Below are 27,306 nucleotides of genomic sequence, written 5' to 3'. Positions count from 1 at the left end.
CAAAACAAGAACTTTTAGTCGACGTACACTGACGGTTCAGTTTGCCCCGTCGGATTACACTGCAGCCTGTTTCGCGGTTGCCAGCTGAAGCGATCTCGCTCAATACTGGACCAATTTCAAAAATTGTTGTCCCCTTTAGTCACTTAGACACAAAAAGATGAGATGGGAAAATAGGGTCCAGGTTGAAAAATACTGAAGTTACCCTTTAAGTCACTCAGCTCAGCAGTAGTTGTTGGGAGAGCGTTTCTTATTCACTTTCCCCACTAGACTTTTCCAGCTGATTAAAGTCACTAGCTCTATCAAAATAAAAGCCCCGCCCCAAACCCCCTTAACAAAAGGACAGACACACACACGGATGCAGACATCAAGGTTTCTGTATTCCTTCCATTCAAAGTTTGAACACATCACTCTACCAAACATTTAGTGCAAGTTCTGCAAAAATCACTCCAGGCTGCCGCGAGATTGTCCTCCTGCATCTTTACATGTGTTTAAAGAAGTCAGTGAAAATGATAACAGATAGAGAAGCTATCCAAAACAATAATGATTTATCATCCAGCAACAATGAATGGCCATTTAACATAAGTGTTTGGCAATGGATATTTAAAGCTATATTTCACTTTGGCAGAACATTTAAACAATTTAGCACACACACCTTATTATCAGTTCATAAACAGTCAACCAGCAGTCTCCACTGGCACTGAAGCTTTATTTTAACAATTATTACTTCTTGAAAACTGTATCCATGGTCCCAGAAATGAATATTACTATGAACCAGGTCCACATTTATCCCCACTGCAGTTAGATTGCTTAATTTGCACTGCATTGTGTTTTAACTTTATCATGTCAAGTTCAAAATGAAAGGAAATGACTTCAGATACTAAGTGTAGGCCAGGCTTGTGGTTGACATGATGAACATCATACAGCATATACAGTATGCATGCTAGAGAGTGAAAATGTTCTTGGAATATCGCTTTAAGTAAACGGTTAATTCTCATCTTTGAGTTACAGAATGGCTTTGACAGATAAAACCCTGTGTAGTCCGCTGTGTGCCGAGTCACATACAGAAACCGTCTGACCTGAACTAGATGATGATAAAGCTTTCAGGTGATGTGTCGCACCCTCTGGCGGCCATATTGGAGGTCCTCAGTTCTCGGGCAACAACAGCTGTAAGTGACACATCCGTTTTCAGTATAAAATAATAACAATAAAAGTGCGCGATACCAACCAAAAAGTGAAGAGAGGATGCAAAATTGGCAATACATTTCTTTTTTTTTTCCGTGAACAGGTCGACGGTAAAACCTCACACATTTAGACACACTCACACACACACATGTACAGTGTGTGTCTCAAACAGTTGTGAGTGTGTCAAACAGTCATCATGTCCACATACAAAAACAAAGAGACATCATTCATTTGCTGCCACACTGGATTCCCTGTGGTGTCGCACGCTACGCTGCTCCTGAGAAAAAAAACCTTCATGGTTATGGCAGGAAACTCACTTTCCACCCACCGGCCTCCAAAATCCACCTGCAACTTTTACCGTTTCACCAGCCAGGTATGATTTTTCAGCTGGCAGGACCTCCAGACAGTCTGAAGTGTCCGGTAGACAAACGGTGAACGACAAGAAGTCACCACACATTTGTAGCCCTGCTGCAAACAACACTCATAACTCATGTATCGGATAAAACAAAGTTTCGCCAAGAGGACGACCTGTGACCAGAGACCCTGAGGAAGGCATTCTTTTGTTGAAAGGTTTTCTTCAGACAGTGAATTAAAGTGTTGTTGTGTATCCTGGTTGTCAGTGTGCAGCCTCTTCTTGCCGTTTGAGTTCTGTTTTCCATAGTGAGCACCGCAACAATCGAGGAGGCATTCTCTCTAGCTCTCTAGAAGACAAACTTATGGAGCCCCTCTGCGGTCACATGCTAGAAAAAAAAACTCTATGTGTAAATCTCTGCGAATGGATTTGGAAACCGTTTCACAATCCGTTCGCAGTTTACATATGAGACGTCGTCGGACTGTAAACATTATGACGGAAGAGGAAGTCTTGGCCCGGATGTCCGCTCTAATGGACAGTAATATTCACAATATGATTTTATGTAAGCCTGAATGGCATTCATCAGTTCTCTGTCTTATCAGTCTCCCTTGACTTGTTAGTGTTTGTATGGGCCGTGTGGTCGTGGTGAAACGCCGCTCTCGCTGCTGAAATTTAGCGGCGGATCCGGCGGATCTGCCGGTGTTTCGGTTTAACAAGTGACCGTGTTAACTGGTGACTTTCAGCCAAATGTGTCGTGGTTGTCATAGTGACGGCGGCTGTTGAAAACACGAACAGAACACGTAGGTGTCCTCCTAAAAGCCTTAAAAGCCGGTTTACAAATCCGTGCGCAGTTTACAAATCCGTTCGTACAGATTTACACATCCGAGTTTTTTTTCTACCATGTGACCCCAGAGGGGCTCCGTACAAACTTGCCAGCAACAGCCATCAATTTAGCGGCAGCTTGCCAGTGGTTTGTGTTACTTTCCCATCCTGTTACTAGTCCAGGTGCAAGTCTAAACACTGATGTGGTCAAATGCTGCTACATATTGGTCGTTGCTGGTGAGTTTGTCGAGTTAGAACAGGGTTTCCACTGTGGCCATGAAGTAAAATTTCAGGGATTTTCCATGACTTTCTATAAACAAATTTCATCACCTAAGAAATGTATTCCCTCCCGGTTTGTTAATGTTGTTTTTCAGCTCATAAAGTTATAAAGGGGTAAACAGTCTGGTTTCCACTCTAGTAGAGCTTGCTGTACAGACAAAACAGCTGTAAACCGCCATCTAATGCGATGAATGTGTTTTACAACACATTCTGGTATTTTCCTGTAAAGTGAACTCGATTTGGAAAATTCCCTTATGTTCTTTAACCTCCCCAGAGAATTTATCAAATTCCCTGACTGTCCCTGTGTGGCAGGCCTAAGCCGAACCTCTCCAGACTGCCGTGTGACCCTGCAGGGAGACGCACAGTACTGAGAAGACGCTCCTGATCGTTGAGCCGCTCATCACAGGAAAACAGATCTCCACTGACAAGACTCGAGATGAGCTCAGCAGCGTTTGGCCGGTGGCTGGTGTTCGTTTCCCACCTGTTGCTCGTCCACAGTCAGTCCAGTCCAGGATGTGCTCATGTGATTACTGTTGTTTCTGACCGTCGGTTCAGAAAAACGATGCTAGTTATTGCATCTGGTTGTTGTGACTCAGTTTGATATAGATATAGCTATTGTGTCTCTGTTATTATGGCAAAGGAAGCTCCGCTCACCACTACTTTGCAGTTTGTTTGTTTTTTGTTTTGGTGAACGGTTTCTTTCACACGCCCGATTCCAGTCCAAACACTCGTTCCCTCTCCGTCCGCCTTGACAATCACTTATTCGTGATCTCTCGCTCTACCAGAACAGTCTAGTACCGATGAGTCACCGCCACACAACGGCTTCAACGAATCAAAGTTCACTCAAAAAAAAAAAAAAAAAAAAAAAAAAAAGGATTCTGCGAGAGAAGACGACAGGGAAAGTCTGTTTGGAACGGTATCCAGCCGAAACTACCAGTCTCTCTTTGGGTTTGGTTGAGGCCTTCATACCACATCGCATCCAAAGTACGGCTTCATGGGATATCCCATGATGCCCCCTGTGTGTCTCTCTCCAAATCCCCGCCCCTCCCTCTCTCTCCCTCTCTCTCTCTCTCTTCACTGGAGCTGGGAGACCTTGAGGGGCGAGGTGCTGGCCAAGTCCAGGAAGAAGGGTCCTTCCTGTTTGGGCAGGAAGGTGGTGGGAGTGACGTTGTAGATGCCTGCAGGGACGAAGTCCGCCTCCATGTAGCAGAAACCACACCTAGAGAGAGAGAGAGAGAGAGGGAGAGAGAGAGAGAGATGATGATTAAGTGTTCAGGAAAAGAGAAAGAAAAGGACAGACAAGAAAACGATAAAAAGCAGTGTTAACGTCGTGTCTCTTCCTCCATGATAAAACCCCAAAATCAGTGATTCTGTGATCTGTTGCTCTGGTAGAGGAAACTGGAGAATTGTGTTTTTTTCTCTCTCCATTCACTGCCATTGTATGGAGGAACAGTCTGAAAATCACTTCTAGCACAAAGAAACGCTGACAAAGCATATTCTGACAATATATAAAAAAAACTATTCTGCTGAACTGAATCTCTTTCTTTATGTTTATTAAACCTTTCAATTTGAACAAGTGTAACACCGAAATCTGGCCAGAGGAAATTTATGCTGATGGAATGAAGGAAATAGTAACTTTACTAATAATTGTAAATAGCCGAAAAAAAAAGTCAGTGACTATTTTTTTTTATATATTGTCAGAAGCTCCTCTACTGGAGCAGTAGGTAACAGAGAATCACCAATTTTGGGGTTTTATCATGGAGGAAGATACACAACCCAAGATACTACCAGAGTTCAAGAGAGAAGAGAGAGATAAGAGGAGAGAAAACCAAAGAGAGATACAGACAGCGAGAGAGACTGGAGCCTTTCTCTCCTACAGTATGTATTCATACTCGCTCTGAAAAAAAAGGAACTCATATATATGAAATATGGAATTCATTACCCACACATCTCAAACACGATCATAATTGGGATAATTTTAAATACAGACTAAAACAGTTTCTGAGGAGCAACCAGTCATGTTGTCATGAGTGTCTCTCTCTTTCTTTCTTGATTTCCTTGTTTTCTTTTCTTATACCAGGTTTTATTTTTTGTACTATCTGTCTTATGTTGACAATGTTTTTTTGTGTGTGTATTCTATCTCTGTTGTATTGTATATCTGTCTTTAACAGTGTTTTTACAAAAGCCCATCTAGGGACAAACATTGCAAATTAGCTTAGGCTATAGATGTTATGATATGTGACATCAGACTATTTTCTTTTAAATGTTCTATGTCTATGTATCTCTCCCTATTCAAATAAACATTGAAATGAAATGAAATGAACAACACCATGTGTTAATCCCTGGCTAATGCTGCGATGCACAAAGTCACACCATGGAAAAAGAGGAAAATCATTTCCTTAAGTCCGTCACTCAGTATCTCTGAAGCTCCAGTCTGAAGTTAGCAGATGCCACGGCGGTTCTCTCCTCAGTTTCCATGGAGACCAAACTTCAAAATGATCCCACTAATTTCCTGAACGCCTCCCCCCGCCCCCCGACTCCACCGGTTTGATCTAATCCACAGTGTGACGGTGAAAACGTGCTGCGACACACATGCTACAGTATGGGAATACACACAGAAAACATGTTTCCCCAACACACATGGCCGAGCCTTGTCACGCCGATTTGTCTCGTCTTTCCCATGCAAATCGCCACAACAACAATTCTTGCTGTAGCAGTTTGTTCACTTCCAAGAAATTACTTCCCCTGCTGATATTACTGTGCTGTTCCACCTTCACAAGTCTTTCCATCTAGTATCGAATCTGATAAACTCTTATTTTCTTTGATTCTTCTGATTTAACAAAAGTCACCCACAATGAGGTGAGAAGATTTCAATTGATTCCAATGCTAACGGACCAATTTCAACTATTTAAACAACTCATTTCATCTAGTTTGGAGTTTAGAAATCAGATTTTTCTGATCCTATTTTGCTTTTTATTTTCTTATTTATTTAACAGAGGGAAAATCCTCCAGTGGGGTGAAAAGATTTCAACCGATTCCAATGCAGATCAACTTATTTCAACAATTTTCTTGAATCAAGTGACATTATCCTGAAGAAAGGTGGAGTGTATTTCAAGATATTGTCTCAAGAAAATTCTGAAAACAAGTCCGAAGACATAATTCTCCTTTTAATTAGATGCATTCAGTTCAGTTTAACACTAAATGAGCCATGAAAAAAACACCAAAACAACTAGTGTCAACAGTTGTGTTTGCCTCTCTTCAACCTCATCCGTTCAACGAGCTTATTCAATGAACACAGGCAGTGCAGAGGTCAGCCTCTTGGGGTCTTTTGGTTTGCCCTTTGACCTTTTTGAAGAGGATGTCCTCACTGCTGAAACATCAGACAGCATGGAGGAACATGTGACTCTGATCTGTAACGCTGATACAAGCTGCTCTTCACAGCACATGCCTCTGCGTTCTGCTTTTCTACACTTTCTATGTTTGTCATGATGCTTTCTGCTTTCTAGGACTGGTCTCTCTTGACAAACAGATTTTTTTTTATTTCAATCAGACTCCATGTTTATTTTATTTTAGATTAGATTAGTTTCATGTGCACAGTACTTTTGTTTTTTTTGTAAACTGTTTAATCTTGTTGTTGTTTGTAGGCTCAAAACATTCCTTTTTCTCTGTGGCCTTTGGCTAAATCATCTGTATGTAGATGTAACAGGTGTTATTATTTTTATTAATTTGTTTTCTTTATTTACTTATTTTATTTAAACATTTAATTATTATCCTTACTTGCCTATTGTCTTTCTTTCTTTCTTTCTTTCTTTCTGTTTAATGTCATTTTATGAGTTGACAATGTCATTGTACCTGACGAATTATGTATTTTTGTTGTTTTATTTGAAGCACACTGAATTTACCCTGTGTATGAAATGTGCTGTATAAATAAAGTTTGCCTTGGTGTTTAGTTCGGTCTCTATAAGCCCTGAGTGGGTTTCTCACCTCACCTGCACACTTATATTTCTATTCTATTTCATTTCTTCATGCATTTTGTTTTAACGTATGATGAATGAATAAATAAATAAATAATACATTACCAAAGTGCTAAAAAACAGACTGGCAAATATGGTAAAAAAAACAAAAAAACTAACTTGCACAAATTCTGAATTTGTGCACGTGAGATCAAAACCCAAAGGGCTTACAGACACCTCACCTGGTTAAATAAGACTTAAATAGAAAATAATAATGGCTGAATACACTGAGTTTTGCACCTGACCTTTGACCTTAGGAACAGGTGTGAAGCAGAGGCTCTGTCTTAAAACCCTAAAACAGTAAAGGTGGGAAACCTGTATAAACCAAGCCTGTACTTGAGTTAATTTATTGCTTTGAAGTGCTTGTATTTGTTAGCACTATTTACAGCAAATAAACTACTTGTTTTGTGCATTATATGGTTTCCCATCTTTTTTTTTATTTCATGTTCTCTGATCCATTGGGAGCCGATTTTTTCCGCTGCCTTTTCATGTGGATTCTTTTTAAAGTGCTCCCACCGAGACTGCTGTGTTTCACCTGTAGTCTCCACTGCTCTTCTTCTGGAAGCCGGCCGGTCCTGCCTCTCCCACCGTCGACACCGTCACCACCTCAAACCCCACGCTGTACTGCCTAGAGAGACGGACAGAGGCAGAACCGCACAGAGAGGGGTTACTGACAGAGGCAGGGAAACAACTAATAATTTACACATAGACTAACTCTGCTCAGGGTTAGGGCTGTGGTTCAAAAGCATTTTATCAAATCTGAATCCAGTATCAAATCCGCTTATTCAATCCGTAGAATCCCTTATTGAACCTTTTTACATAATTTGTTGAGGAAAAAAGGAGAGAGAAAATTTCAGAAACATGGCACTCGATAAATTTTATGTGACGCTGCACTGGTGCTTATTCATCCCCCCCTCACCCCATGGGCAGCTTAGTTGACAGCACCATGTCTATATCTAAATTTTGAGAAGTGTAGTATTCTTGCATTTTGAAGTATTCTTGCATTTTGAAAATTAGTGTTGGTGTTTAGTTTACAATATGTGATTTTGAGCATAAAATTAACTGTTTTGCCAACTGTTTGTGGTAGGTGAGTTGGTGTGTGAAGAGTTCAGAAAAAGTATTATAAGTATAAAAACAGTAAAAAACTGTAACAAATCTGGGTATTTTTGAGATGTTTTGACATCGCATGACATTATTTCAGTGTTATCATCTCTTTAAGGCAGAGTGACCCACAGCAACCACTGGTAGAGGAAACTCTGGGAGACGTTACTGCCTTTAAATGAAGAATTAATTTACAAAAAAACATTTTTGAACAATTAAAAAAAAAAAAAAAACATATACAAAGAAAATAAAACAGGTTTTCCAGGCTGTTCTTCTGCAGCTGATCAGCAGGAAACTCCATAATATCAGAGGTGGAGCGACACTGACTGGCTGATACCTTTATATTTAATAAAAGCCCAATATCAGCCTGAAATATCACTCTAACCCTAGTAATTTTACATCTATGTGTCCAGTATTTATTTAGGTCACTATGAAGTTTTGGCACAATGTTTAGTGTCAAGTCATTCACACCCTTCACCTCCTTACTATTGGTTGCCTGTAATGTTGGTGATGTTATGCATTCTTCATTTTTATCTTATTTTTACTATTATTATCAAGTGGGTTTTATTCTCCATCTTATTTTACATTAATTATGACATTCTATCCCTGTTTTTATGCTCATTCTATGTCTATTTTCATGTGAAGATGCATTCTATGTATTCTATTCTCATCTTTATCTTATTTTCACTATTATTATCAAGTTTTATGTGAAGCACTTGGTGCATGTAATTTCTTTGTTGTAAAGCACTTTGAGTGACTGAGTATTTGTGACAGTAACGCTAAAATAAATTAAATTATACGTTCATCAAAAAAAAACCTCCTCAGCAGCTGAACTGCTGCTCACACTTTCAGAGAAGCTTCTTCACACCAGAGAGACACTTTGATCAACATGAAGCTGAGTGTGGAAGAAATAGATCCAAAAGTATTAGGAAATAGATATTTTACGTTAACAAAAGCATCGCAGGCAAGTTTTTCCTCTTACTTCTTCACTGAGAAATAACAGAGGAAATTAAATAGGACTTTGCAAATGGAGAAAAGGCAAGGTGTCCCCAAACTTTTCATGGGCAGCGTTAATGACTAGAATGTAAATGTAAATTTAGCAGGAGAGAGTGTGAAGAATATGTGTGAGAAGAGAATATCTATCATATCACAGCAGAGCTGGAGGGGGAATTAAACACACTGCAGCGACTGAGTCATCCTGTCTGCTCCTGGTGTGTGTGTGTGTGTGTGTGTGTGTGTGCGTGTGTGTGTGTGTGAGACCATTACGGGTGCTAATGACACAGTGTGGGCTGGGGACAGTCAGTGACTCATCCTATTAGTGAGTCTTTTAATCAGCTGGCCAGATTAATTTAAAACGAAGTGGAATGAAATGAGACGGAGAGAAACCGTTCTCATGTTCAAATGGATTCGTGACGTGACTGCACAAGTTCTGCATCCAATCAAACGTCAGCAAACGCAGATGTAAATATCACAACTGCAATATCTGTTCTTTGGTACGAACGAAGGGAACCGAGTCGTACTTGGTGAGAACCGTTCTTTTTATCGTTGTGCCCAAATTTCACTGCCTGCCCTGAATCCACTTAACCCGACGAGCCAGATGGTCTCGCGTGATCGTGATCTCGCAAATCCAGCCTTCAATCCCTTGAAATACTGTTCATAAATTGGCTGTAGTATGGGCCTTTTGCACAAAGTATTATTATTTTGATAAGTTGTTATCAAAACTATTTATTCTTAAAAATCTTCTTGTGTGAAATGTTTTTCAGATAATTGTTTATCTGATTTGCACTAAAATCTGTTTTGCACAAAAGTTCATTATACTTGTTTTTTTTACTGTGCCAATAAAAAGTTTTCTAATATTAAGTGTTGCATGAATTGCATTCAAGGCAAGGCAGCTTTATTTACATAACACATTTCAAGAGGGTAAATTCAAAGTAGTAAATTCACTGACAAAGCAGAGGGATATGGCATCACCTTGTGTAATGTTTACAATGCAGATCATTGACATTAGGTCTGGCAATACGAGTAATTTAGTGCTGCTAAACCTAGTCCACACATGTGAAATTAAATTATATTGGTGGGATGTCTAAGTTTGAATCTGATCCAAATCTTACCCTATCATTATCCTAGTGATTCTTTCGCAGATAAACCTAGTAACCCCCCTAAAAAAAAAGAAAAAAGAACGATGAGCCATTCTTTTGAACGGCTCTCGGAAAGGAACGGAGCCATAAGATCCGGCTCCCTTCAAAGAGCCGTAATTCCCATCACTATTCGATATCTGATTATTTTGTGCCAATGTTCTGTATATACAATTTTGTCCACCATCATACCAAAACATGATATTATCCTGACCTGGATCCTCGGAGCTCGATGAGCAGCGGTCCCGGCCGCTCCAGGTTGAACTGATAGATCGGGTTGTGTTTGTACGAGTCCTTGTAGTTCCCACAACCCCCGGCGCTGAGCCCCTTCCACTGGCCGTTGATCTGAGGACAGAGGGAACATCAGACACACAGAACAAAAACACGGACGAGCACAGATTCTCTAATTCCACTGAACACAAGACTCACCAGCCACTTTCACTCTTTCACCAGGCAGCTATGTTTCTAGAGAAAAGTAGGATTTCCAAATGATGGCTGGTAGATTAGACTAACATACCAGACATATAGAGGTGGGGAATTGAGTCACATGACTGTTTTCATTGCTTGAGACTCAACTTGATGCATGAAGAGAAGACTTGAGACTTGACTTGGGTTCTGGTGACTTCGGACTTGACTCTGACTTTGATGACTTGAAAAGGTTTCTAAAGTCTTGACTTCTTGTGTTTGTGTAAATGACTTAGATTGAAAGTGATGAGATTTGTTCCAGCAGACGACTGAATTTAAATTCTGTTTTCTGAATTTGTATGGAATGATTGAATTTATTGAAGTTGAAACTGATTATAGAAATCAAACTCATGATGCTCTTACCAAGTTTTTATCCTATTAAAACCAGATTGCATTGGAAAGTCCTAGATATTTAGTTTTCTTTAAGATATTAAATTGATACTGGACTCTTGATTTGTTCTGACTTGACTTGCTGTTCTACATTTAGACTTGAGACTTGTCAGACTGACTTGGGACTCGAGTGAAGTTGATTTGGTCACACCTCTGATCTAAGTATATGTTCTTATGGCTAGTGTTGATTTCTAGCCCTGGTATTCTGAAAGAACAAGGATTACACAGCACTAATTAGCACATTAATATCTGTTCACCTCGGAGTGTGTGAGTAACGTACCCTTTTAGTGTGAGTGAAGGGAGTTGGGATCTTGGAGAAGGTGAACTTACACCCGGAGTAAACCTGAGGAAGGAAACAAAACCTATTAATAACTTAAATAATAACTTTATTTGTATAGCACTTTTCTAAAAGCAAAGTTTACAAAGTGTTTTACATACAATAAAAACCCCAAAAAACAATGATGCAGAATTTACCACAATCAAATAAATAAAACAGTTGAATAATAAACATAAATAAATACAAAATATAACAAAAAAAGGAATAAAAGGTAATACAGGGGATAAATGGATACAACTACAAAACGAACAGACATGCAACTAAACACAGATGTAAACAGATAAAAGTGAACGTGAAGAAGAAACACAATTACAAAATAAACGATAATAAAAGGAGACACACTGCCATTCAAAAGTGAAAAAGCTTAAAAGTTTAAAAGTTTGGGGCCCCTAAGAAAACTCCATACCCCCGAAAGAAACCAATGACTCCACCCGCCAAGGCAGCAGTTAGTTAGTATCAGTTTATATTGATCGTGATTTATCACCATCCATCATTTCCAGAACACAAATCAATTCCAACTTGTCCTCTAAAGGAATTTTGGTTTGCAGGCGGAGTTTAAAACAGAGACTGAGTCATTGGTATTGATCCACAATCCTATCAACCCCTGCAAATATATTATGGCCACTTTGTGCTGTGGGGCAGTAAAATGTCACTCATCGCCCCTTTAAGTAACTTATTATCCTTTAAAATGTTATTGTATGAAGAAATATGGAGGCTGTTTATGAACTTTCTGGAAAAAAGGACATATTGGCGATATTTTGTAATGTATCATCACCACAACCAAAGGTATAATGTGAGGCTGGGGATGTATGGGGTCTTACTGAATTGTATAATTTGATTTTTTTTCTTGACATCCCACAACTCTGAATTTAATTAAGTATTTATGTATCAAATTAATACCTCAAATCAAATGGTCTGTCTAATGTGTTATTTTATTAATTTGCTTTTTTTATTAATCTGCTTTTTTAGATTATCTGAATATGATTAACAAACTGTTTTTTCAAGATTTTGAGTCAATGCCTCATGCCAAATGGATTGCCGACTGTGCCATAGCTTATTACGTGTATGTGTTATACTTGTTCAGTTGTTTAATGAAAAAGTCAATAAACATTTATTTTATTTATTATCACTTTAAAAGGCACCTGTGTTTGTCTTAGTTTTGCTCTATCAGCCATTTTGTAAGACTACTCCGAGTATAAAGCGTTTCCAAATGGTGGATATCTCACTTTGGAACGAAGCTGTTCATTTATTTATCCATATCCGCACATGAACATGAAATATACATCTTAAATATCAGTGCCACGCTGGTGGAAAAATATCAAGGAAAGAAATTATGTTTCCTGCTTCTCGCTTTGATCTGCGGTGAAAACTCTTCAACGAACAAGAGAGAGTCGGATCGTTTATCCTCGGGACGATTCTCAAAGAGAAACGCTGATCTGAGCTGAGAGGAGATCACTTTCCCCGTGTGCTGGGTGGACGGAGAGATCGCAGGGGACATGACAGAGCACACACACACACACACACACACACACACACACACACACACACACACACACCTCCTCACAGCAGAGACAGAGTACATGTTGTTTTGTGAGTGATTTCAGTAAACAGTTCTTCACAGGCCTCGCTGCAGTTAGAGGGGAGTCCATGAAATATAAATGAGTAAAAAAAATATATTTGGGTCACACACACACGTGCGCGCTCACACACACACACACACACGCACACGCACGCACAAACACACACACACACACACAAAGTCCCTCGCTCTCTCAACCGGTTTCACAGTCCTGAGGTTTTGGTTTGCCATGCAGAACTGGATGTAATGAAATAAGTGGAGAGGAGAGGAGAAGGGAGAGGAGAGGAGAGGAAGAGAGGAGGGAGAGAGGAGAGGAGAGGAAGAGAGGAGAGGAGAGGAAGAGGGGGGGAGAGGAGAGGAAGAGGAGAGGAAGAGAGAAAAGGAGAGGAGAGGAGAAGAAGAGAGGAGAGGAGAAGAGAGGAGAGGAGGCGAGAGGAGGGGAGAGCAGAGGAAGAGAGGAGATGAAGAGAGAAAAGGAGAGGAGAGGAGGGGAGAGGAAGAGAGGAGAGGAAGAGAGAAAAGGAGAGGAGAGGAGAGGAAGAGAGGGGAGGAGAGGAAGAGAGGAGAGGAGAGGAAGAGGAAGAGTAGAAGGGAGAGGAGAGGAAGAGAGGAGAGGAGAGGAAGAGAGGAGGGAGAGAGGAGAGGAGAGGAGAGGAGAGGAAGAGAAGAGGGGGGAGAGGAGAGGAAGAGGAGAGGAAGTGAGGAGAGGAGAGGAGAGGAGAGGAGGGGAGTGGAGGGGAGAGGAGAGGAAGAGAGAAAAGGAGAGGAGAGGAGAGGAGGGGAGAGGAAGAGAGGAGAGGAAGAGAGAAAAGGAGAGGAGAGGAGAGGAAGAGAGGAGAGGAGGACAGGAGAGGAAGAGAGGAAAGGAGAGGAGAGGAGAGGAAGAGAGGAGAGGAGAGGAAGAGAAGAGAGGAGAGGAGAGAAGAAAAGAGGAAGAGAGGAGAGGAGAGGAGAGAAGAGGAGGAGGAGAGGAGTAACTAGACTAATTAGACTAACTCTCTTCTTCCATACCGATAAATCTATACTCCAGCCTTGAACACAACAAGAACCTTCCATTACTATTTATTTTTCTCTCCAACCCCCCCAACACACACACACACACACACACACACACACACAGTTGTTTTCCATCTAACTGCAGAGTGAAATGCTAACTTAATGCAAATGTGTGCATTACAACAAAGGGATGACAGCCTTCGTCAATTCAAAAGAAATATCTTAACTCACATGGGAATTATGTTGTAAAGGAATATAGTGTGTGTGTGTGTGTGTGTGTGTGTGTCTGTGTGCGCATATGTACGTGTATGTACAGTATGTTTATGTATATGTATCTGCATGTACAGTTAGTGCCTGTGGTAGTAATATCAAAGTAGTAGAAATTTCTGATTTTCTAAAAAGTTGAGACACACACAGCACACACACCAAAATTTAGACTACAGCAATTCCCAAATGATTTCTAGGAATCACATGATCAACCGTTCTGCAGATTTTGTCAGCTCAGTCTCGACTGGAAAGACACTTGCAACCAAAAAAAACTTGAATCCAGAAAATATAAACAAAAGGAAAAGACCAAACTAGGAAAAAAACAAAATGGATATTGAGAAAAAATAAAAATGGATTGGATAGGGAAACTATCTGTTTCTCTATCAAATCCATCCACCCTATGTATATGTGCATGCAAATGTGCAAGTATGTATGTGTATGAGCATGTAACTGTGTGTATACAACATGTGTTGGAGTGTGTGTGTGTGTGTGTGTGTGTGTGTGCGTGTGCAGCAGCCTCACCCGCAGTGTGTAGTTGATGGTGTTCTGTTTCTCGTACTGGGAAACCACCAGGGTGAAGGTGTGTGTCCCCGCACTCGTCAGCCTCATCTTGGTCAGGTAGTGGGGGCTGTTGATGCGGATGCCGTCGATGTAGGGAGGGGGGTCCGCTGTGGGTGAAGGGGGGGGGGGGGGGGGGGGGGGGGGGGTCAATAAAAGATCATGGTTTAAAATCTATATTAATGTCTTACAAAGAGACAACTGTACCAGTGTCTCCACAGCTGGGATTGGTAGCATATAGTACTAAACCTTATGTTTGATAAAACCAAGATGATTTCATTATGATGATTTCAATGTTGTATCAGTAATAAAGTTTATTCCAAGTAAAAGGACAGTGTGCGGAATTCTCTCTTCTCTTGTCTATGGACTTTTCCTCCTACACACCTGTCTACAAGAAACTGAAGGTGTGCCTGCAACAGCGAAGAAGAAGAAGCAGGTTTTCACGGTACAGAGCGTACAGCAGCTGGCAGCTTAGGACAACAACAACAACAACAACAACCAGAGTGAAAATAGAGACAGTAGCGGCAAAAAAGTTGTTAGAAACGCTGATCGGAAAGAGTCAGCATGGAGCGCAGTGGCTGCGTTGTGCTTCAAAGTGTTTCTAAGTTGGACCCAAGCGCTGTTTGCTGATAGCAGCAACTACTGCAGGTAGTCGCTATGGGAACGAAGTGTTATGCAACCCGTTTTTTTTTTTTTAAATCAGCACAAAATGCAGTTGACGCCTGCTCTTGTCTTGTCTGTTAATGAAGTACTAAGGTTTTGTGATGGACAAACCTCACTGTACGGCCTGCAGCACCTGGCCTAGTGGTGTGTGACTGTCTGACAGAAATAAAGCAGAAAAAAAAACCCACCGCCTCTCACGCTCAGGCTTCCTACACGGTTTCCATTTTAAAATTCCACATTTTTCCCTGACCCTATGTTCTTGACTGGATTTGATTTTGGTCGGTATTTGATATAATGCATGCTGACAGCGGCTGGGTAATAAGAGCGTCCCTCTATCTGAACATTATTCTTCACATCAACAAAAACTGTGGACTCAAAGTGGCTCTACAACAACATAAAAGCTAGAATTATGTGTGTATCGGACCTGAACCGCAACATTTTCCATACTTTTCCAGACATTTTTTTTCAAATTCCCAAACTATTCAAGACCTGGAAATGATCAAATTCATTTGTAATACTTTTCCAGACTTTCCAGACCTGCGTAGGGACCCTGCACGCTACAGTATAAATTTCACAGCTCGGTTACCGCAGAGAGAAAACGCTCTCCGCTGTGTGCGTTTGCCGAGAGATTGTCGGATCACACTGATACCGCTTAATCATTTATCAAGAGAGGTGGGGAAAAAAACAAAACACTTACCTGGGTAGTAAACTTTCTTCCCATCTGTCTTGTAAACAACGAGGGTGATAAACTCCCTGTTCTGTGCAAAGTCATCCTGGGCAAACAAACAAGCAAATAACACTTCATCATCAGATAAGGCAGATAAGTGTTAGAATGCCACCAGACAGATGCTAAACCCAGGGTCTGTACAGGGCTGATAAACAGTTTTATTTCAAAACTACACACCTATTTGTCAAGCCTCAATTTCTAAACTGGAGTTGAAGACTTTGGTTAGTGTTCAATATAATTTCTACTGATAGTAGCTGGGCAATATGACTGTAAACTGGACCATAAAAGCATGGAGAAGCAGCTTTTCGTTTTTATGCTCCTCATGCCTGAAACTTCCAGAAAATCTGAGGTCTGCCTCCACTTTACAATCTTTTAAATCAGGGCAATATTTATTTATTTATTTATATCTTTTTTATTTTCTTTTAAATGAGATTTTAATGCACTTTTCTAATCCTCCTGCACTATCTTTTTCTGCACTAGTTTACTTTTTAAGTCTTTTATCTTGTGGATCTCTTGTCTGTACGTTTGCACTTTTTAATTGTAAATTTTTTTACTTTTACTGTATTTTTTATTACTCTGTAAAGCACTTTGAATTGCCTCAGTGTATGAAATGTGCTATACAAATAAAGCTGCCTTGCCTTGCCTTGCCATATCGCTCTATAGCTGAATATTATTCTACACTACAAAAAATGTCACATGACAGTGGGTCTATGTTGATTATATGATGTCTAATCAAATGTGTATCAGGACAAAACTATATTTTTCCAGATTATGTGCAATTTCCAAACTTCTCAAGACCTGGAAATTATCAAAATCTTTTCCCATGTGTTTCCAAACAGTAGGAACCCTGTCTTATGGATAAAATATGAGGACATACAGTACATGATTCAAAAAAAAAAATCTGCATCAATCTATAGCTGACTGTTCTCCACACTTGTATATATACATATATATATATATATATATATATATATATATGAAATGACAGTGGGTCTACAACTATATGCAATATATGATCAATATGTATACTGGGACAGAACAGAAAACCCAGACTTCCAGACACTTTTATCATTTTCTAAAACTATTCAACACCTGCTGATAGTGCCAATAGAAGCAATGATTTCATTTTTAATTTCTTTTACTAATTTATTTTTAGCCTTGTTAACCTGCACATATGTAGCAGTCTGAGTTGTCGACAAAAAGTAAAATGGGAAGAAATGATGACTCTGTAATGCTAACAGGGATAAAGGCAGCAAAATTAGTGTGTTAGCAGTAACTCGCCTGTATCTGGATGGGCCGTGTGAATCTATCACAGCTGAGGAAAATATATTTCATAGCTGTTAATATTTGTGGTGCAGCTGCTCTCCAAGTATTGTTTCATTCCTGTAGTCTTTCAAATTCAAAGTTGTAGAGTGGCTTTAATAAACTTCTTAATAAACGTCTTGCCAGATGGAACTATTCTGTTCATAGAGCGAAACCACATCAGTAGGGAAGCAAGGAAACGTAGAAATCTGATTGGCTTAGGGCTGGATGATAATTCAATATTATCGTTTATTGTCTTTCAGTGGGATTATATTGTGATGATATGGTGATTTTGGGATATCGAGACGCACAATTCTGCTGTCTGAACTGATGAGAACAAGCTAATTGTATTTAGAAACTCAGACAAAATGAAGTATGGTAGGAATATTATGTGAAAATTTCAGTTTAGTTTGACATCAGCCATATCGTCATATATATTGGTATCGAAAAAAAATCCTTATGATTATCGTGATATTGATTTCAGCCATATCGCCCAGCCCTAGATTGGCTGTTGACGGCAGATGATGAGTTTTTTGGACGTACACATTAACCGAATTTCCCTGCTCACTCAGCTAGTAATGTAGCAATAAGTAATGGTAACTCCCTCTGGATAATCGCGTGTCAGCTAAATGCCCCAAAATGTAGACGTTTAAGAATGATTGTGGTAAACCGGACCTTGTCAGTGATGTGTCTGGTGAGCAGCACCCACACAGCAGCGCCCCCTGTGGGACACTGGACCTCCAGTTTGTACTGGGGGTTGTTGGCCAGGCTGTAGACGTCCTTCACTGGACCCTGCTTCCCATCCCAGCTGCTGCAGACGGAAACAAGGCAGAACAGACAGAGACTTAATCCCTCTCCTGTGGGATTTCACAATTTGACGACATGTCACCGACACAAGCGGAGTTGTTTTCAGCCACTTGCATTCTGTTCCTGCAGCTCTATCATCACTTTCAAAACCAACTTAAAAGTCTGTTAAAAGCTGCTCAGCTCTGTACTCACTGACTTTAATATTCTACCTTATGGTCTTTTTTTTGACAAGTATACAGTTGTGATGTACTTTTTTGTGTAGTTTAGCATTTTGTGTCTTGTGTGTTCTTTTTTGTATAACTTTGTATGTTGTTTTTACTCTGTGCTGTTTGTTATTGTGCTGTTTCTTTACTTTGACCTGCCAAGGGACTACAGATGTGAATTAGCTTGCAGCTATAATCTGGTACGGTGCATCAATGGTGACATTTATGTTTGAACTGTGCATTGTCCCTTTTAAAATAAATAAATAAATAAAGTAACCGAGGCCGCACGGCTGTCTGTGGTGGTGAAAAAACATGCAGACATTATGGGTGCAGAACTGAGGAGCCTGAACACCACACCACTTGGCTGATTGGTGGAAAAAAAAGTGCATCTTTATTTTTGAGTGGAGGGTCAAACTAGAGCGACACAGAGAGTCTGCAGGGAATCAGTTGAAGCTGCAGGGAAAGTGGCAGCAAAAGGTAGTTTGTGGCTAGATTCCACAGTTTACTTAAACATTCATAAAGTATCCTCTAAGGTCTTCAATAACAATAATGTAATGTAAATAATTGTATTTCTTAGCTGCAAACTTTGCCAGTGAGGCTTTCAATATTTCGATTTACCTAAACTTTATCCAATTGAGAACAAACTCTTGTTTACAATATTATTTTTGTTAGGCTACATGTTTGTGTTTCAAAAGTACGGTCTGGGATAGCAATAAATGTGCCACTGTTGTCATTTCATTCCTTTTAGTTGAAACGTTGCCAGTGAGGCTCTCAATTTTGCTATTTACCAAACCTTTACCCAATTAAGAACACATTCTTGAATTATGCAATATTATTTAGTTTATATATTATTAGTTAGACTACATGTTTCCCTTTCAAAGTGAATGTCCTCGATAGCAATAAATGTGTGCTTAATTAATTAGTTATGCCATCAACTGTCATTTAATGTCTTTAATTGCTGACAAAATTCCTAGGGGAAACACTGGAATGAGTCTATTTATAGTACTTGCATCAAACTGTAGTATGCCTACGGAATATGTAACATACAGTATTTTATTCTTTTGCCAGCACTTCATGGCATGTTTTACACAGTCAGAGAGAGACATCTTTACACACACACACACACACACACACACACATTTCTATCTCAACTGCTACAAGGTACACAATGCATGGAAAATAATATTTAAAAAGGGTGAATTCATTATCATAACATGATAAGCCACAATGGGATAACATACCCTGTGTCCTACATAAAAGTAATAGTAATGTGATATTATATTGACCCCCATAGGGAAATTCTCCTTTTACCTTCCCCCCTTCACAGAGAGGTCAGAGGTCAGGATGATTGTCAACTTAGGGGTTTGAACTTGGTTCCTCTGGTTGAAAGACGGCCTCTCTAACCAGTACAAGCTTTCAACAGGGTTCTGATTATAGTTGGTTTCGAAAATTAATATACATGTATATTGCAAACACACACACACACACACACACACACACACACAGACAGACCTGTGAATGCAGGAGGACTCTCTGAACAGGGCGGGGCTCCAGCTCAGGTAGATGACATCGTAGTACTGACACAGATCCTCCCAAACGATCCAGAAAACACCTGAAGAGCAACACAGCACCGCAACATCAGGCACTGCAATTTTAGCTTGCACAATAAATAATAATAGAACTTACGACATATTAAAACTAATTTTGTTCAAATTCCTATGAAACACCCACTGTAGTCAGGAAGTCAGGATGTTGATATAAGAAGCAAAAAGCACAATAAAATATATTTTTTTCCACATTATTGAGACTAATAATGGAGCAAATAAAAACTACACTTATTATTGACAGTGGTAAAGACTCAAGAAACTATTCCAGTCACACATACAGTGTACAGGGATTTCACTTTCAAGATTTTCAGTGTTTTTTTTTAAGGATCTCAGGTTCTTTTGGACACGTATTTCCATTTCAAGTGTGTAGCTGATGCTCTTATGCTGTTTGAAATCACTTTCCTGTGAGATGTGAACTTTGCTGTAATAACTGGTCTAAACTGGTGAGGGAGGAGACATTCCTGTTAATGTGACAGTTGATTTCCATAAAGAAATCCTTGGAATTCTACAGATGGAATGAGGTGAAAACATAACCCCTGTCCAACTCCAACAACAAATTACAGGACAGTAGGTAGCGGAAGTCCTTGGTTGACAAAATGAAAACCCTCTACGGGACCTCAGACAGTAATTATTACTCAAAAGGGAGTTCACTGCGTTCAGGGAAAGAACAGGAATACCGTTGTCAAACTTCTGTGCCGTCTTGGGGTCGAAGTTGAGGTACTTGAGGAGTTCGGGGGTCCAGTTCTTCTCGTCTCGCTCGCTGAAGCGGCCCTTCCATCTTAAATGGCTCCACGGGTTCTTCAGCTGGAGGAAACGCATTCCCTACAACACAGACACAGACACAGGCTAATTACCTAACAAATTACCTTTACTCCAGTTACTGTAACTGAGTAACTTTGAGTATTTTTTAAAGTCAGTAATTTTACTTTTACTTAACTACATTTTTAGTGAAGTATTGTACTAACAACAACAAAAAATATATAAAAAACTGTAAACCTACTTTTGAAACACCTGATGTATGTGTGCTTATGAGGATATCTCACTTCTATTGCTACAGCAAGTGGTGAATTTACACTAAGGCATTTACATAACTATTACAAAAACACCACATCTCCATAAAACTTCAGGATTTTGGTTTTGTCCCAGTGTCATTATACTGTATACCCAATACGCCAGAAATACTAATGCTAGGTTCCCATAGGACAGCTCTTTAAATACATGCTCATGACGACAGGCTAATGCTAACCTTGTGCTCCCTGATGTCAAGGACGGCGTAGGCGTGCGTTGGCACCAAACCCCACCTCTCCCCTTCCTCCTCTGTCATCACGCCCGTCGCCGTGGTGATGAGGACGTCACCCCTGTGAAACCTGGGAGGGAGGGAGGGAGGGAGAGAGAGAGAGAGAGAGAGAGAGAGAGACAGACAGACAGACAGAGAGATGCACAGAAACACACAGCGATACAGTAAAAGAGAGAGACACACAGTAAGAGAGAGAGAGAGACAGACAGAGAGAGAGAGAGAGAGGGAGAGAGAGGGGGAGATACAGTAAGAGACACAGAGAGAGAGAGAGAGAGACAGAGAGCGAGAGAGAGAGAGAGGGGAGAGACAGAGAGAGAGAGAGAGACAGAGAGAGAGATGCACAGAAACACACAGCGATACAGTAAGAGAGAGAGAGATAGATACCGTAAGAGAGAGAGAGAGAGAGTAAGAGAGAGACAGACAGAGAGAGAGAGTAAGAGACAGAGAGAGAGAGAGATACAGAGATAGTCTTTTTAGAAAGACAAGTTTTAGTCTTGTACTCTGGCATAAATGATGAAAATGAAAAAAATTAAAATAAAAAAAATCACTAGCCGACCCGGGGTGAATAACTATCAGTGTGTGTGTGTGTGTGTGTGTGTGTGTGTGTGTGTGTGTGCTGCTCACCTCTGGTACAGCATGCGGAAGGTGTCGTCCTTGCTGAACGACTGATTGTCTGAGTGCATGGCGATGCGTTCAGGGATCCAGCCGGTGAGCGCGTGCAGATCGATGTTCTACAACACACACACAGAGGAGGAAAACACACACACACACACACACACACACACACACACCACAACTCAGATCCTACAGCAGAACTACAGTATGTTCTTGCGGTTCTACACAGTATTACTACTTAGACGAAAACTCAGACTGAAATTCTGACTTTTTCCAGACCGTAATTTCTTGATTTAAAAGATTTTGGTTAGTGTTCAATATGATTTCTGCTGATGGTGGATGGGCAATATGACTGTCAACTAGATATTATTCTACATACAACTAATGTCACAATATGTCAAATAACAGCAGGTCTACATTGACATATCATGTGTAGTCAAATGTGTATGGGGACAAAACAATATTTTCCATACTTTTCCAAATTTTGTGCAATTTCCAATTTTTTCAAGACCTGGAAATGATCAAAAGCATTTTCCAGATGTTTTCAGATCAAGCGTGATTTGAAAATTACTATTTTTTCATTGAACCTTTACAGCAGGAATGGTTTTTCTTAGCAATTCCGTTCTTGACATTCATACAGATACACTCATTCCCACCTGGGAGCTTCGAAGTCGAAAAGATCACTAAACAAGCAGTGAGAAGAAACATCCCAGTGAACACAGATGATGAACATGTGAAACCCCCAGAAGCAGCTGTTTTCCCCTCTGTCAGCACCTGAGGAGCGTCTCTCCCAGTCTCCTCCGCTCCCACCTACCGAGTTGGAGCCGGGGAAGTCGTAGCCTCCCATCACCTTCATGTAGGCCTTCTCTATGAGCGAGACCCACAGCTCGTTCCTGTTGCTGGAGTAGGAGCACAGCAGCTCCCCGTGCCGGTCCACCGGCAGGAAGTCGTCTATGATCACCTGCAGCGGGGACAGAGGGAGGGCGTCGCTTCAACAATTTGACCGACAGTATAAAGATGAGGTTGAGTGATAGGCTTGTGCTGATATTCAATAATATCAAATATAGGGTTGGGCGATATGTTAAAATTTTCCAACTGGCCACTGTCAGCCCATCAACCGGCAATTGCCGATATATTCGTGCAGGTGTGTGTGCAGCGAACAATCACGGAAGAGCTCGTTGCCAAAAAGAATACAAAATCCCCTATTTGGGATTATTTTGGCTTTAAACCGGACGAAACTGGCAAGCCGAAGGACCTAAATGAAGTAATTTGCCGTCTTTGCAAACGAGTAGTGCCGGAAAAAGATTGAACAGCTGTCCGACACGATTTGAAAAAGAGTCGGATGGCGTCAGATGAAGGAGCCTCCCTCCGCTTGCAGCCTCCAAATGAACAAACAGGTGGGGATAACATATTATGCTATTAAATGATCAGGGTGCACAACTGCACATACAGCTTTTGGTCTAGTTCTCAAATATGATTTATGAATTGACGTTGCTTTTCAGCACCGATCGATCGGACAGCAACCACTAAAGACGGCTTATTTGTCATTAAGTCGCTCACTGCCCTGAAAGACTCGTCGGGAAATCAGTGCAACAAGAACGTGCAAAATATGGCCCAACTCCAACTGCCAGTTCCTATTCGCACACGCTTTAAATTGCGCTTTACAGGTTAATTATTTACCATTAAATTAGCAAAATAAAATGACAAAAATCGCCCCAAAAAAATAAACGATGGACTCGGCGATGGACTCAGCCAACCACCGATAGCCGATATATCCGTCCTATCGCCCAACCCTAATCAAATATCGTGATATTTTCTGAATATTGTGATATTTTCCGTGGTATCGAATGCCCCCAGTTCAGTGTGTCAGTGTGCGCTGTATCACTGTGTAAGCTGTGATTCTGATGCTGAACTGTGCAGGAGATGAACTGACTTAATAAAAGTGAATTTGTCCTTTACCTTCCTGGGGACTCCGTTGATGTGAAGTTTGACCATGTACTTCCCACAGGGGTTATACTCCGGCTCCCCTCGTCTGTTCTGGGGGTAGATGATGCTGCGACACACACACACACACACACACACACACAATTAAAGTCCCACATTTCCCTTTACTATTTCCCTTTTCCAGAGATTTACCAAATATTGGATACCGGCCAGTCAGTGTTATCCAAGACCGATATGATGAATGGGTTAGGGTTAGGGTTAGGGTTTAGGGTTATATAATTTGTATGATTACATGTTTATTGTATAATTGATTAATACTACACTGGTGGTCTATAGGAAGCATCAAACCTGAATTGATTCTAATGTGATATTTTGATCATTACTTATTATTACTTTGATTATTATCCTAGGCTTCATTAGAGATTTTTTGTTGTCCCTTGGTGGTCTAAATGCTGTTTCAGAGGCTTTTCCACCCTGATAAGAATCAAATTCATTCAGTATCGGCCTTCAAAAGCCCATATCGGTCAAACCGAAGAGGCTACACACCTGGTGATGAGCTTCTTGTTGTAGCGCCTCTCGTAGGCCGCGCTGATGGCTAGAGACGCCACGAAGGAACAGTCGGACACCACCGTCTGAGCAGCAGGAGAGAGGATCACATCATGTATACGAGTCAGTATACGAGTCATGTCTATAGTAGTGATACAGGTGCTTCGATTGCTGGGTGGACTCACACACATACATTTACACACACAAACATGAAAACATACAGTATGTACACATGCATGCAAACACACACAGGACTGTAGTGCATGGAGCTATGTGTACAAGAACAATCTTCCATTAAGTAATGCACAGTCAGAGCTTTAAAAGGCCAATGAAAAGATTAGATTTGATGAAAGACTATCATTAGGTTGTGTTTTTTTCAACCTGCAATGTATTTTTCTTGTTATTGTAATCTAATCTGTATGTCATGTACTGTGTTGTGCTGTACATTATGCTGGGCACAGACAGAATTCACCAGTCTTTACCTGGTGCCAATTTCCCACCCTGTTTATACAAGTCATGTCTGCCAAAGGTTTACTGGGTACAACACAAACTCTGATGCAATAGTGCCATCTATTGGTTAAATGTAAACATGCACCCCCACACTCACGTTGATAAAATAAAAAAAAATATTCTTTTATAATATTGATTTGCAATTATTATGCTCTTAAAATATGAATTAACCAAGTTTTCCCACCTAAAAACATAAACAAATGTAGGGCCAATGATAATGATTTCCAAATGGTATCCAAAAACAAACAGTTGAAGTGCTAAAGCCTGCAGCAGAATGATAACCAAGTCATGTAGAAAAAAAAAAAAAAAAAAGCTGAAATTAACAGCCAAGCACCGCTGCTATAAAACAGACAGAGAAGACACAGTTGGAGCATTGGATGGCTGCTTTAATTCCCTGGCGGTCGGACCTGCTTGATGCTGAAGCTGGACACAGACAGGATCATGGTGGGGTTGTTGCAGATCTCGTCTGGCCGCACCCAGCGGGAGAAGATCGCTTTCTGCTTGGGCGACAGAGCCAGCTTGCCTGTTTTATCCCTGGAGAGGAGAAGAAACAACAAAAGTGGGATGGACACCTGGCCCCGATATTACAGCTGGACGATATATTCCCAAGAGGAAGTTAGGCTTGCTAAATCAGTTTCATCTTTTAAATTCCTTTTTATAGACAGGCTTTTATCTGAACCGCTCCTCATACTTGTATCTCCATTTTATCTGTCATTTTGTTATTGTGTTTCTCGTTTTATTACTTGTTTTTACTTATTTTGTTACTTATAACTGTCTCTTTTGGGGACAACTTGTATTGTCTGGGCATTCATGTCGTTCGGCACACTTTTATATAAAGTTCCATCTGTTTTTAGTTGAATCTCTGTTTTGTAGTTGTATCTGATATGACTGATGAAAAATGATATAAAACAGCAAACCACAGGCAGCATACTCACGAGAAAGGGACAGGAAAGGCAAATCTCTCCTTCAGGTCCACACTCATGAAGGGAACATAAGCTATGCTGTTGATTGTAGATGTGCTCCTGAAGACGAAGAACAGGTGGATTAGTGCAACAGAGGAACTGACTTAGTTAAACACTTGATTTGAGCTTTTAGTTTGGCTTGTAATATAGAGAAAAAAAATCATAATTTCAAGGTGAGATAAACACATTATATTGGCTGTATATTTCTTATTTGGCATACTGATCTGTAATGATCTAGAATCAACTAGCATTCCTTTAGCTTTTCCTGTTTATTTTATTGAATCAGAAGGAAAGATAAAGTGCAGCACAGACAAAATCTGCTCTGTGTTCAAACCTTCATGCTGAACTAAAGCTGCAGGGACTGGAATCTGATTTGTTCTGTCAAGTGTGTATCACTACGTATAGAATGATATACATCAATATTAGAACTGACGATTAATCGATTAATCGATTAGTTGTCAACTATTAAATTAATTGCCAACTATTTTGATAATCGATTAATGAGTTTGAGCAATTTTTTAAGAAAAATAAGTCAAAATTCTCTGATTCCAGCTTCTTAAATTTGAATATTTTCTGGTTTCTTTACTCCTCTATGACAGTAAACTGAATATCTTTGGGTTGTGGACAAAACAAGACATTTGAGGACGTCATCTTGGGCTTTGGGAAACACTGATCCACATTTTTCACCATTTTCTGACATTTTATAGACCAAACAACTAATCGATTAATCAAGAAAATAATCGACAGATTAATCGACAATGAAAATAATCGCTAATCAATATCACTAATATGGCGTAACATTACACCTCACATCAGCACGTCGCTGTTGTTGGGTGAAAACCACAACTTTTCAGGAATGAGAAAAGGAAAGAGAAAGGATGAGGAAACAGCCTTGTTGTTAGCTTGGCATCTATTGTCTCAACCCGTAGAGGAACATGTAATCATTCAATTGAAGTTAAAACGTAAAAATCACTAAAATTGGAGTTTTCCATAAAAGGTTTTCACTCGACACAGTGACGATACATGAACTGACAATGGGCATATAACTACATAACACGTGTAGCCAGTAGTCAGCTGAGACCAAAATTTCCTAAAATTTTTCAGACATTCAGAGCAAATTCCTACTACAACAACTATGTATGAGCTAGAAATTGTCTAATTAATTTTCCATACTTTTTCAGACTTTCCAGTCCTAAGTAGGACCACACACACACACAAGCCCATTTTTTTTTAAATAATGGTGCTCAGGTTGTGATTATTTGTCATGGTATTGAAATGCTGAGGGTGTGGATAATTTGTCATGCATCCTTTGTAGGGTTTCACTAAACTGGGACACACGCTGACCCCTTTCTATTATTCTGTCAGACTTGACTCTGACTGGCACCCTGACAAAATCAAACCCCTACGAGCTCACCTGAGCACCTCGATCTCCTCCGATGTGTAGCGCTGGCCCTGGGGCTCGCTGGACTGGACCGCCCGGACCGGCTGGGGCTGCGGCCGGTCGTGGAGGGAGAAGTCCGGACCGAGGGGGAAGAACTGGCGGACCGGACCCCCGGGAGGGGCCCCGCCGCTGGGCTTGGTCCTGTCCTGAGGCTGGGCTGGAGTCGATCTGGACTGAGATTCTTTAAGACCCTCCGCCCTGTCGTA

The 27,306-nt window shown here is 40.4% G+C and overlaps 1 protein-coding gene across 4 annotated transcripts in view; it reads right to left on the bottom strand.

Annotated features, from left to right (window-relative positions):
• Positions 1-375: 375 nt before the first annotated feature.
• capn7 (calpain 7) overlaps positions 376-27,306 on the bottom strand; it is a 30,921-nt gene continuing 3,990 nt past the window's right edge. For 2 of the 4 annotated variants that reach the window (XM_071526816.1, XM_071526818.1), the window contains 17 exons: positions 27,074-27,298; positions 25,633-25,719; positions 25,105-25,231; positions 24,188-24,273; positions 23,657-23,750; positions 22,512-22,658; positions 21,707-21,813; positions 21,032-21,152; positions 20,463-20,607; positions 19,691-19,790; positions 17,844-17,979; positions 15,837-15,912; positions 14,441-14,586; positions 11,020-11,082; positions 10,099-10,229; positions 7,184-7,276; positions 376-3,854 (listed from right to left, as the gene is read on the bottom strand). In XM_071526816.1, the coding sequence (XP_071382917.1) occupies positions 3,710-3,854; positions 7,184-7,276; positions 10,099-10,229; positions 11,020-11,082; positions 14,441-14,586; positions 15,837-15,912; positions 17,844-17,979; positions 19,691-19,790; positions 20,463-20,607; positions 21,032-21,152; positions 21,707-21,813; positions 22,512-22,658; positions 23,657-23,750; positions 24,188-24,273; positions 25,105-25,231; positions 25,633-25,719; positions 27,074-27,298 (2,029 nt within the window). In that variant the 3' untranslated portion in view covers positions 376-3,709. The remainder of the gene's footprint in view (positions 3,855-7,183; positions 7,277-10,098; positions 10,230-11,019; positions 11,083-14,440; positions 14,587-15,836; positions 15,913-17,843; positions 17,980-19,690; positions 19,791-20,462; positions 20,608-21,031; positions 21,153-21,706; positions 21,814-22,511; positions 22,659-23,656; positions 23,751-24,187; positions 24,274-25,104; positions 25,232-25,632; positions 25,720-27,073; positions 27,299-27,306) is intronic. The other 2 variants (XM_071526817.1, XM_071526819.1) reach the window with 2 other exon arrangements.

Source organism: Centroberyx affinis, unplaced genomic scaffold (assembly GCF_046629955.1).
Source record: "Centroberyx affinis isolate AG114_WGS23_722 - 3 ecotype Tasmania unplaced genomic scaffold, CSIRO-AGI_Caff_v1 ptg001465l_1, whole genome shotgun sequence".
Classification (NCBI taxonomy): domain Eukaryota; kingdom Metazoa; phylum Chordata; class Actinopteri; order Beryciformes; family Berycidae; genus Centroberyx; species Centroberyx affinis.
This window is presented reverse-complemented; position numbering and strand designations above follow the sequence as displayed.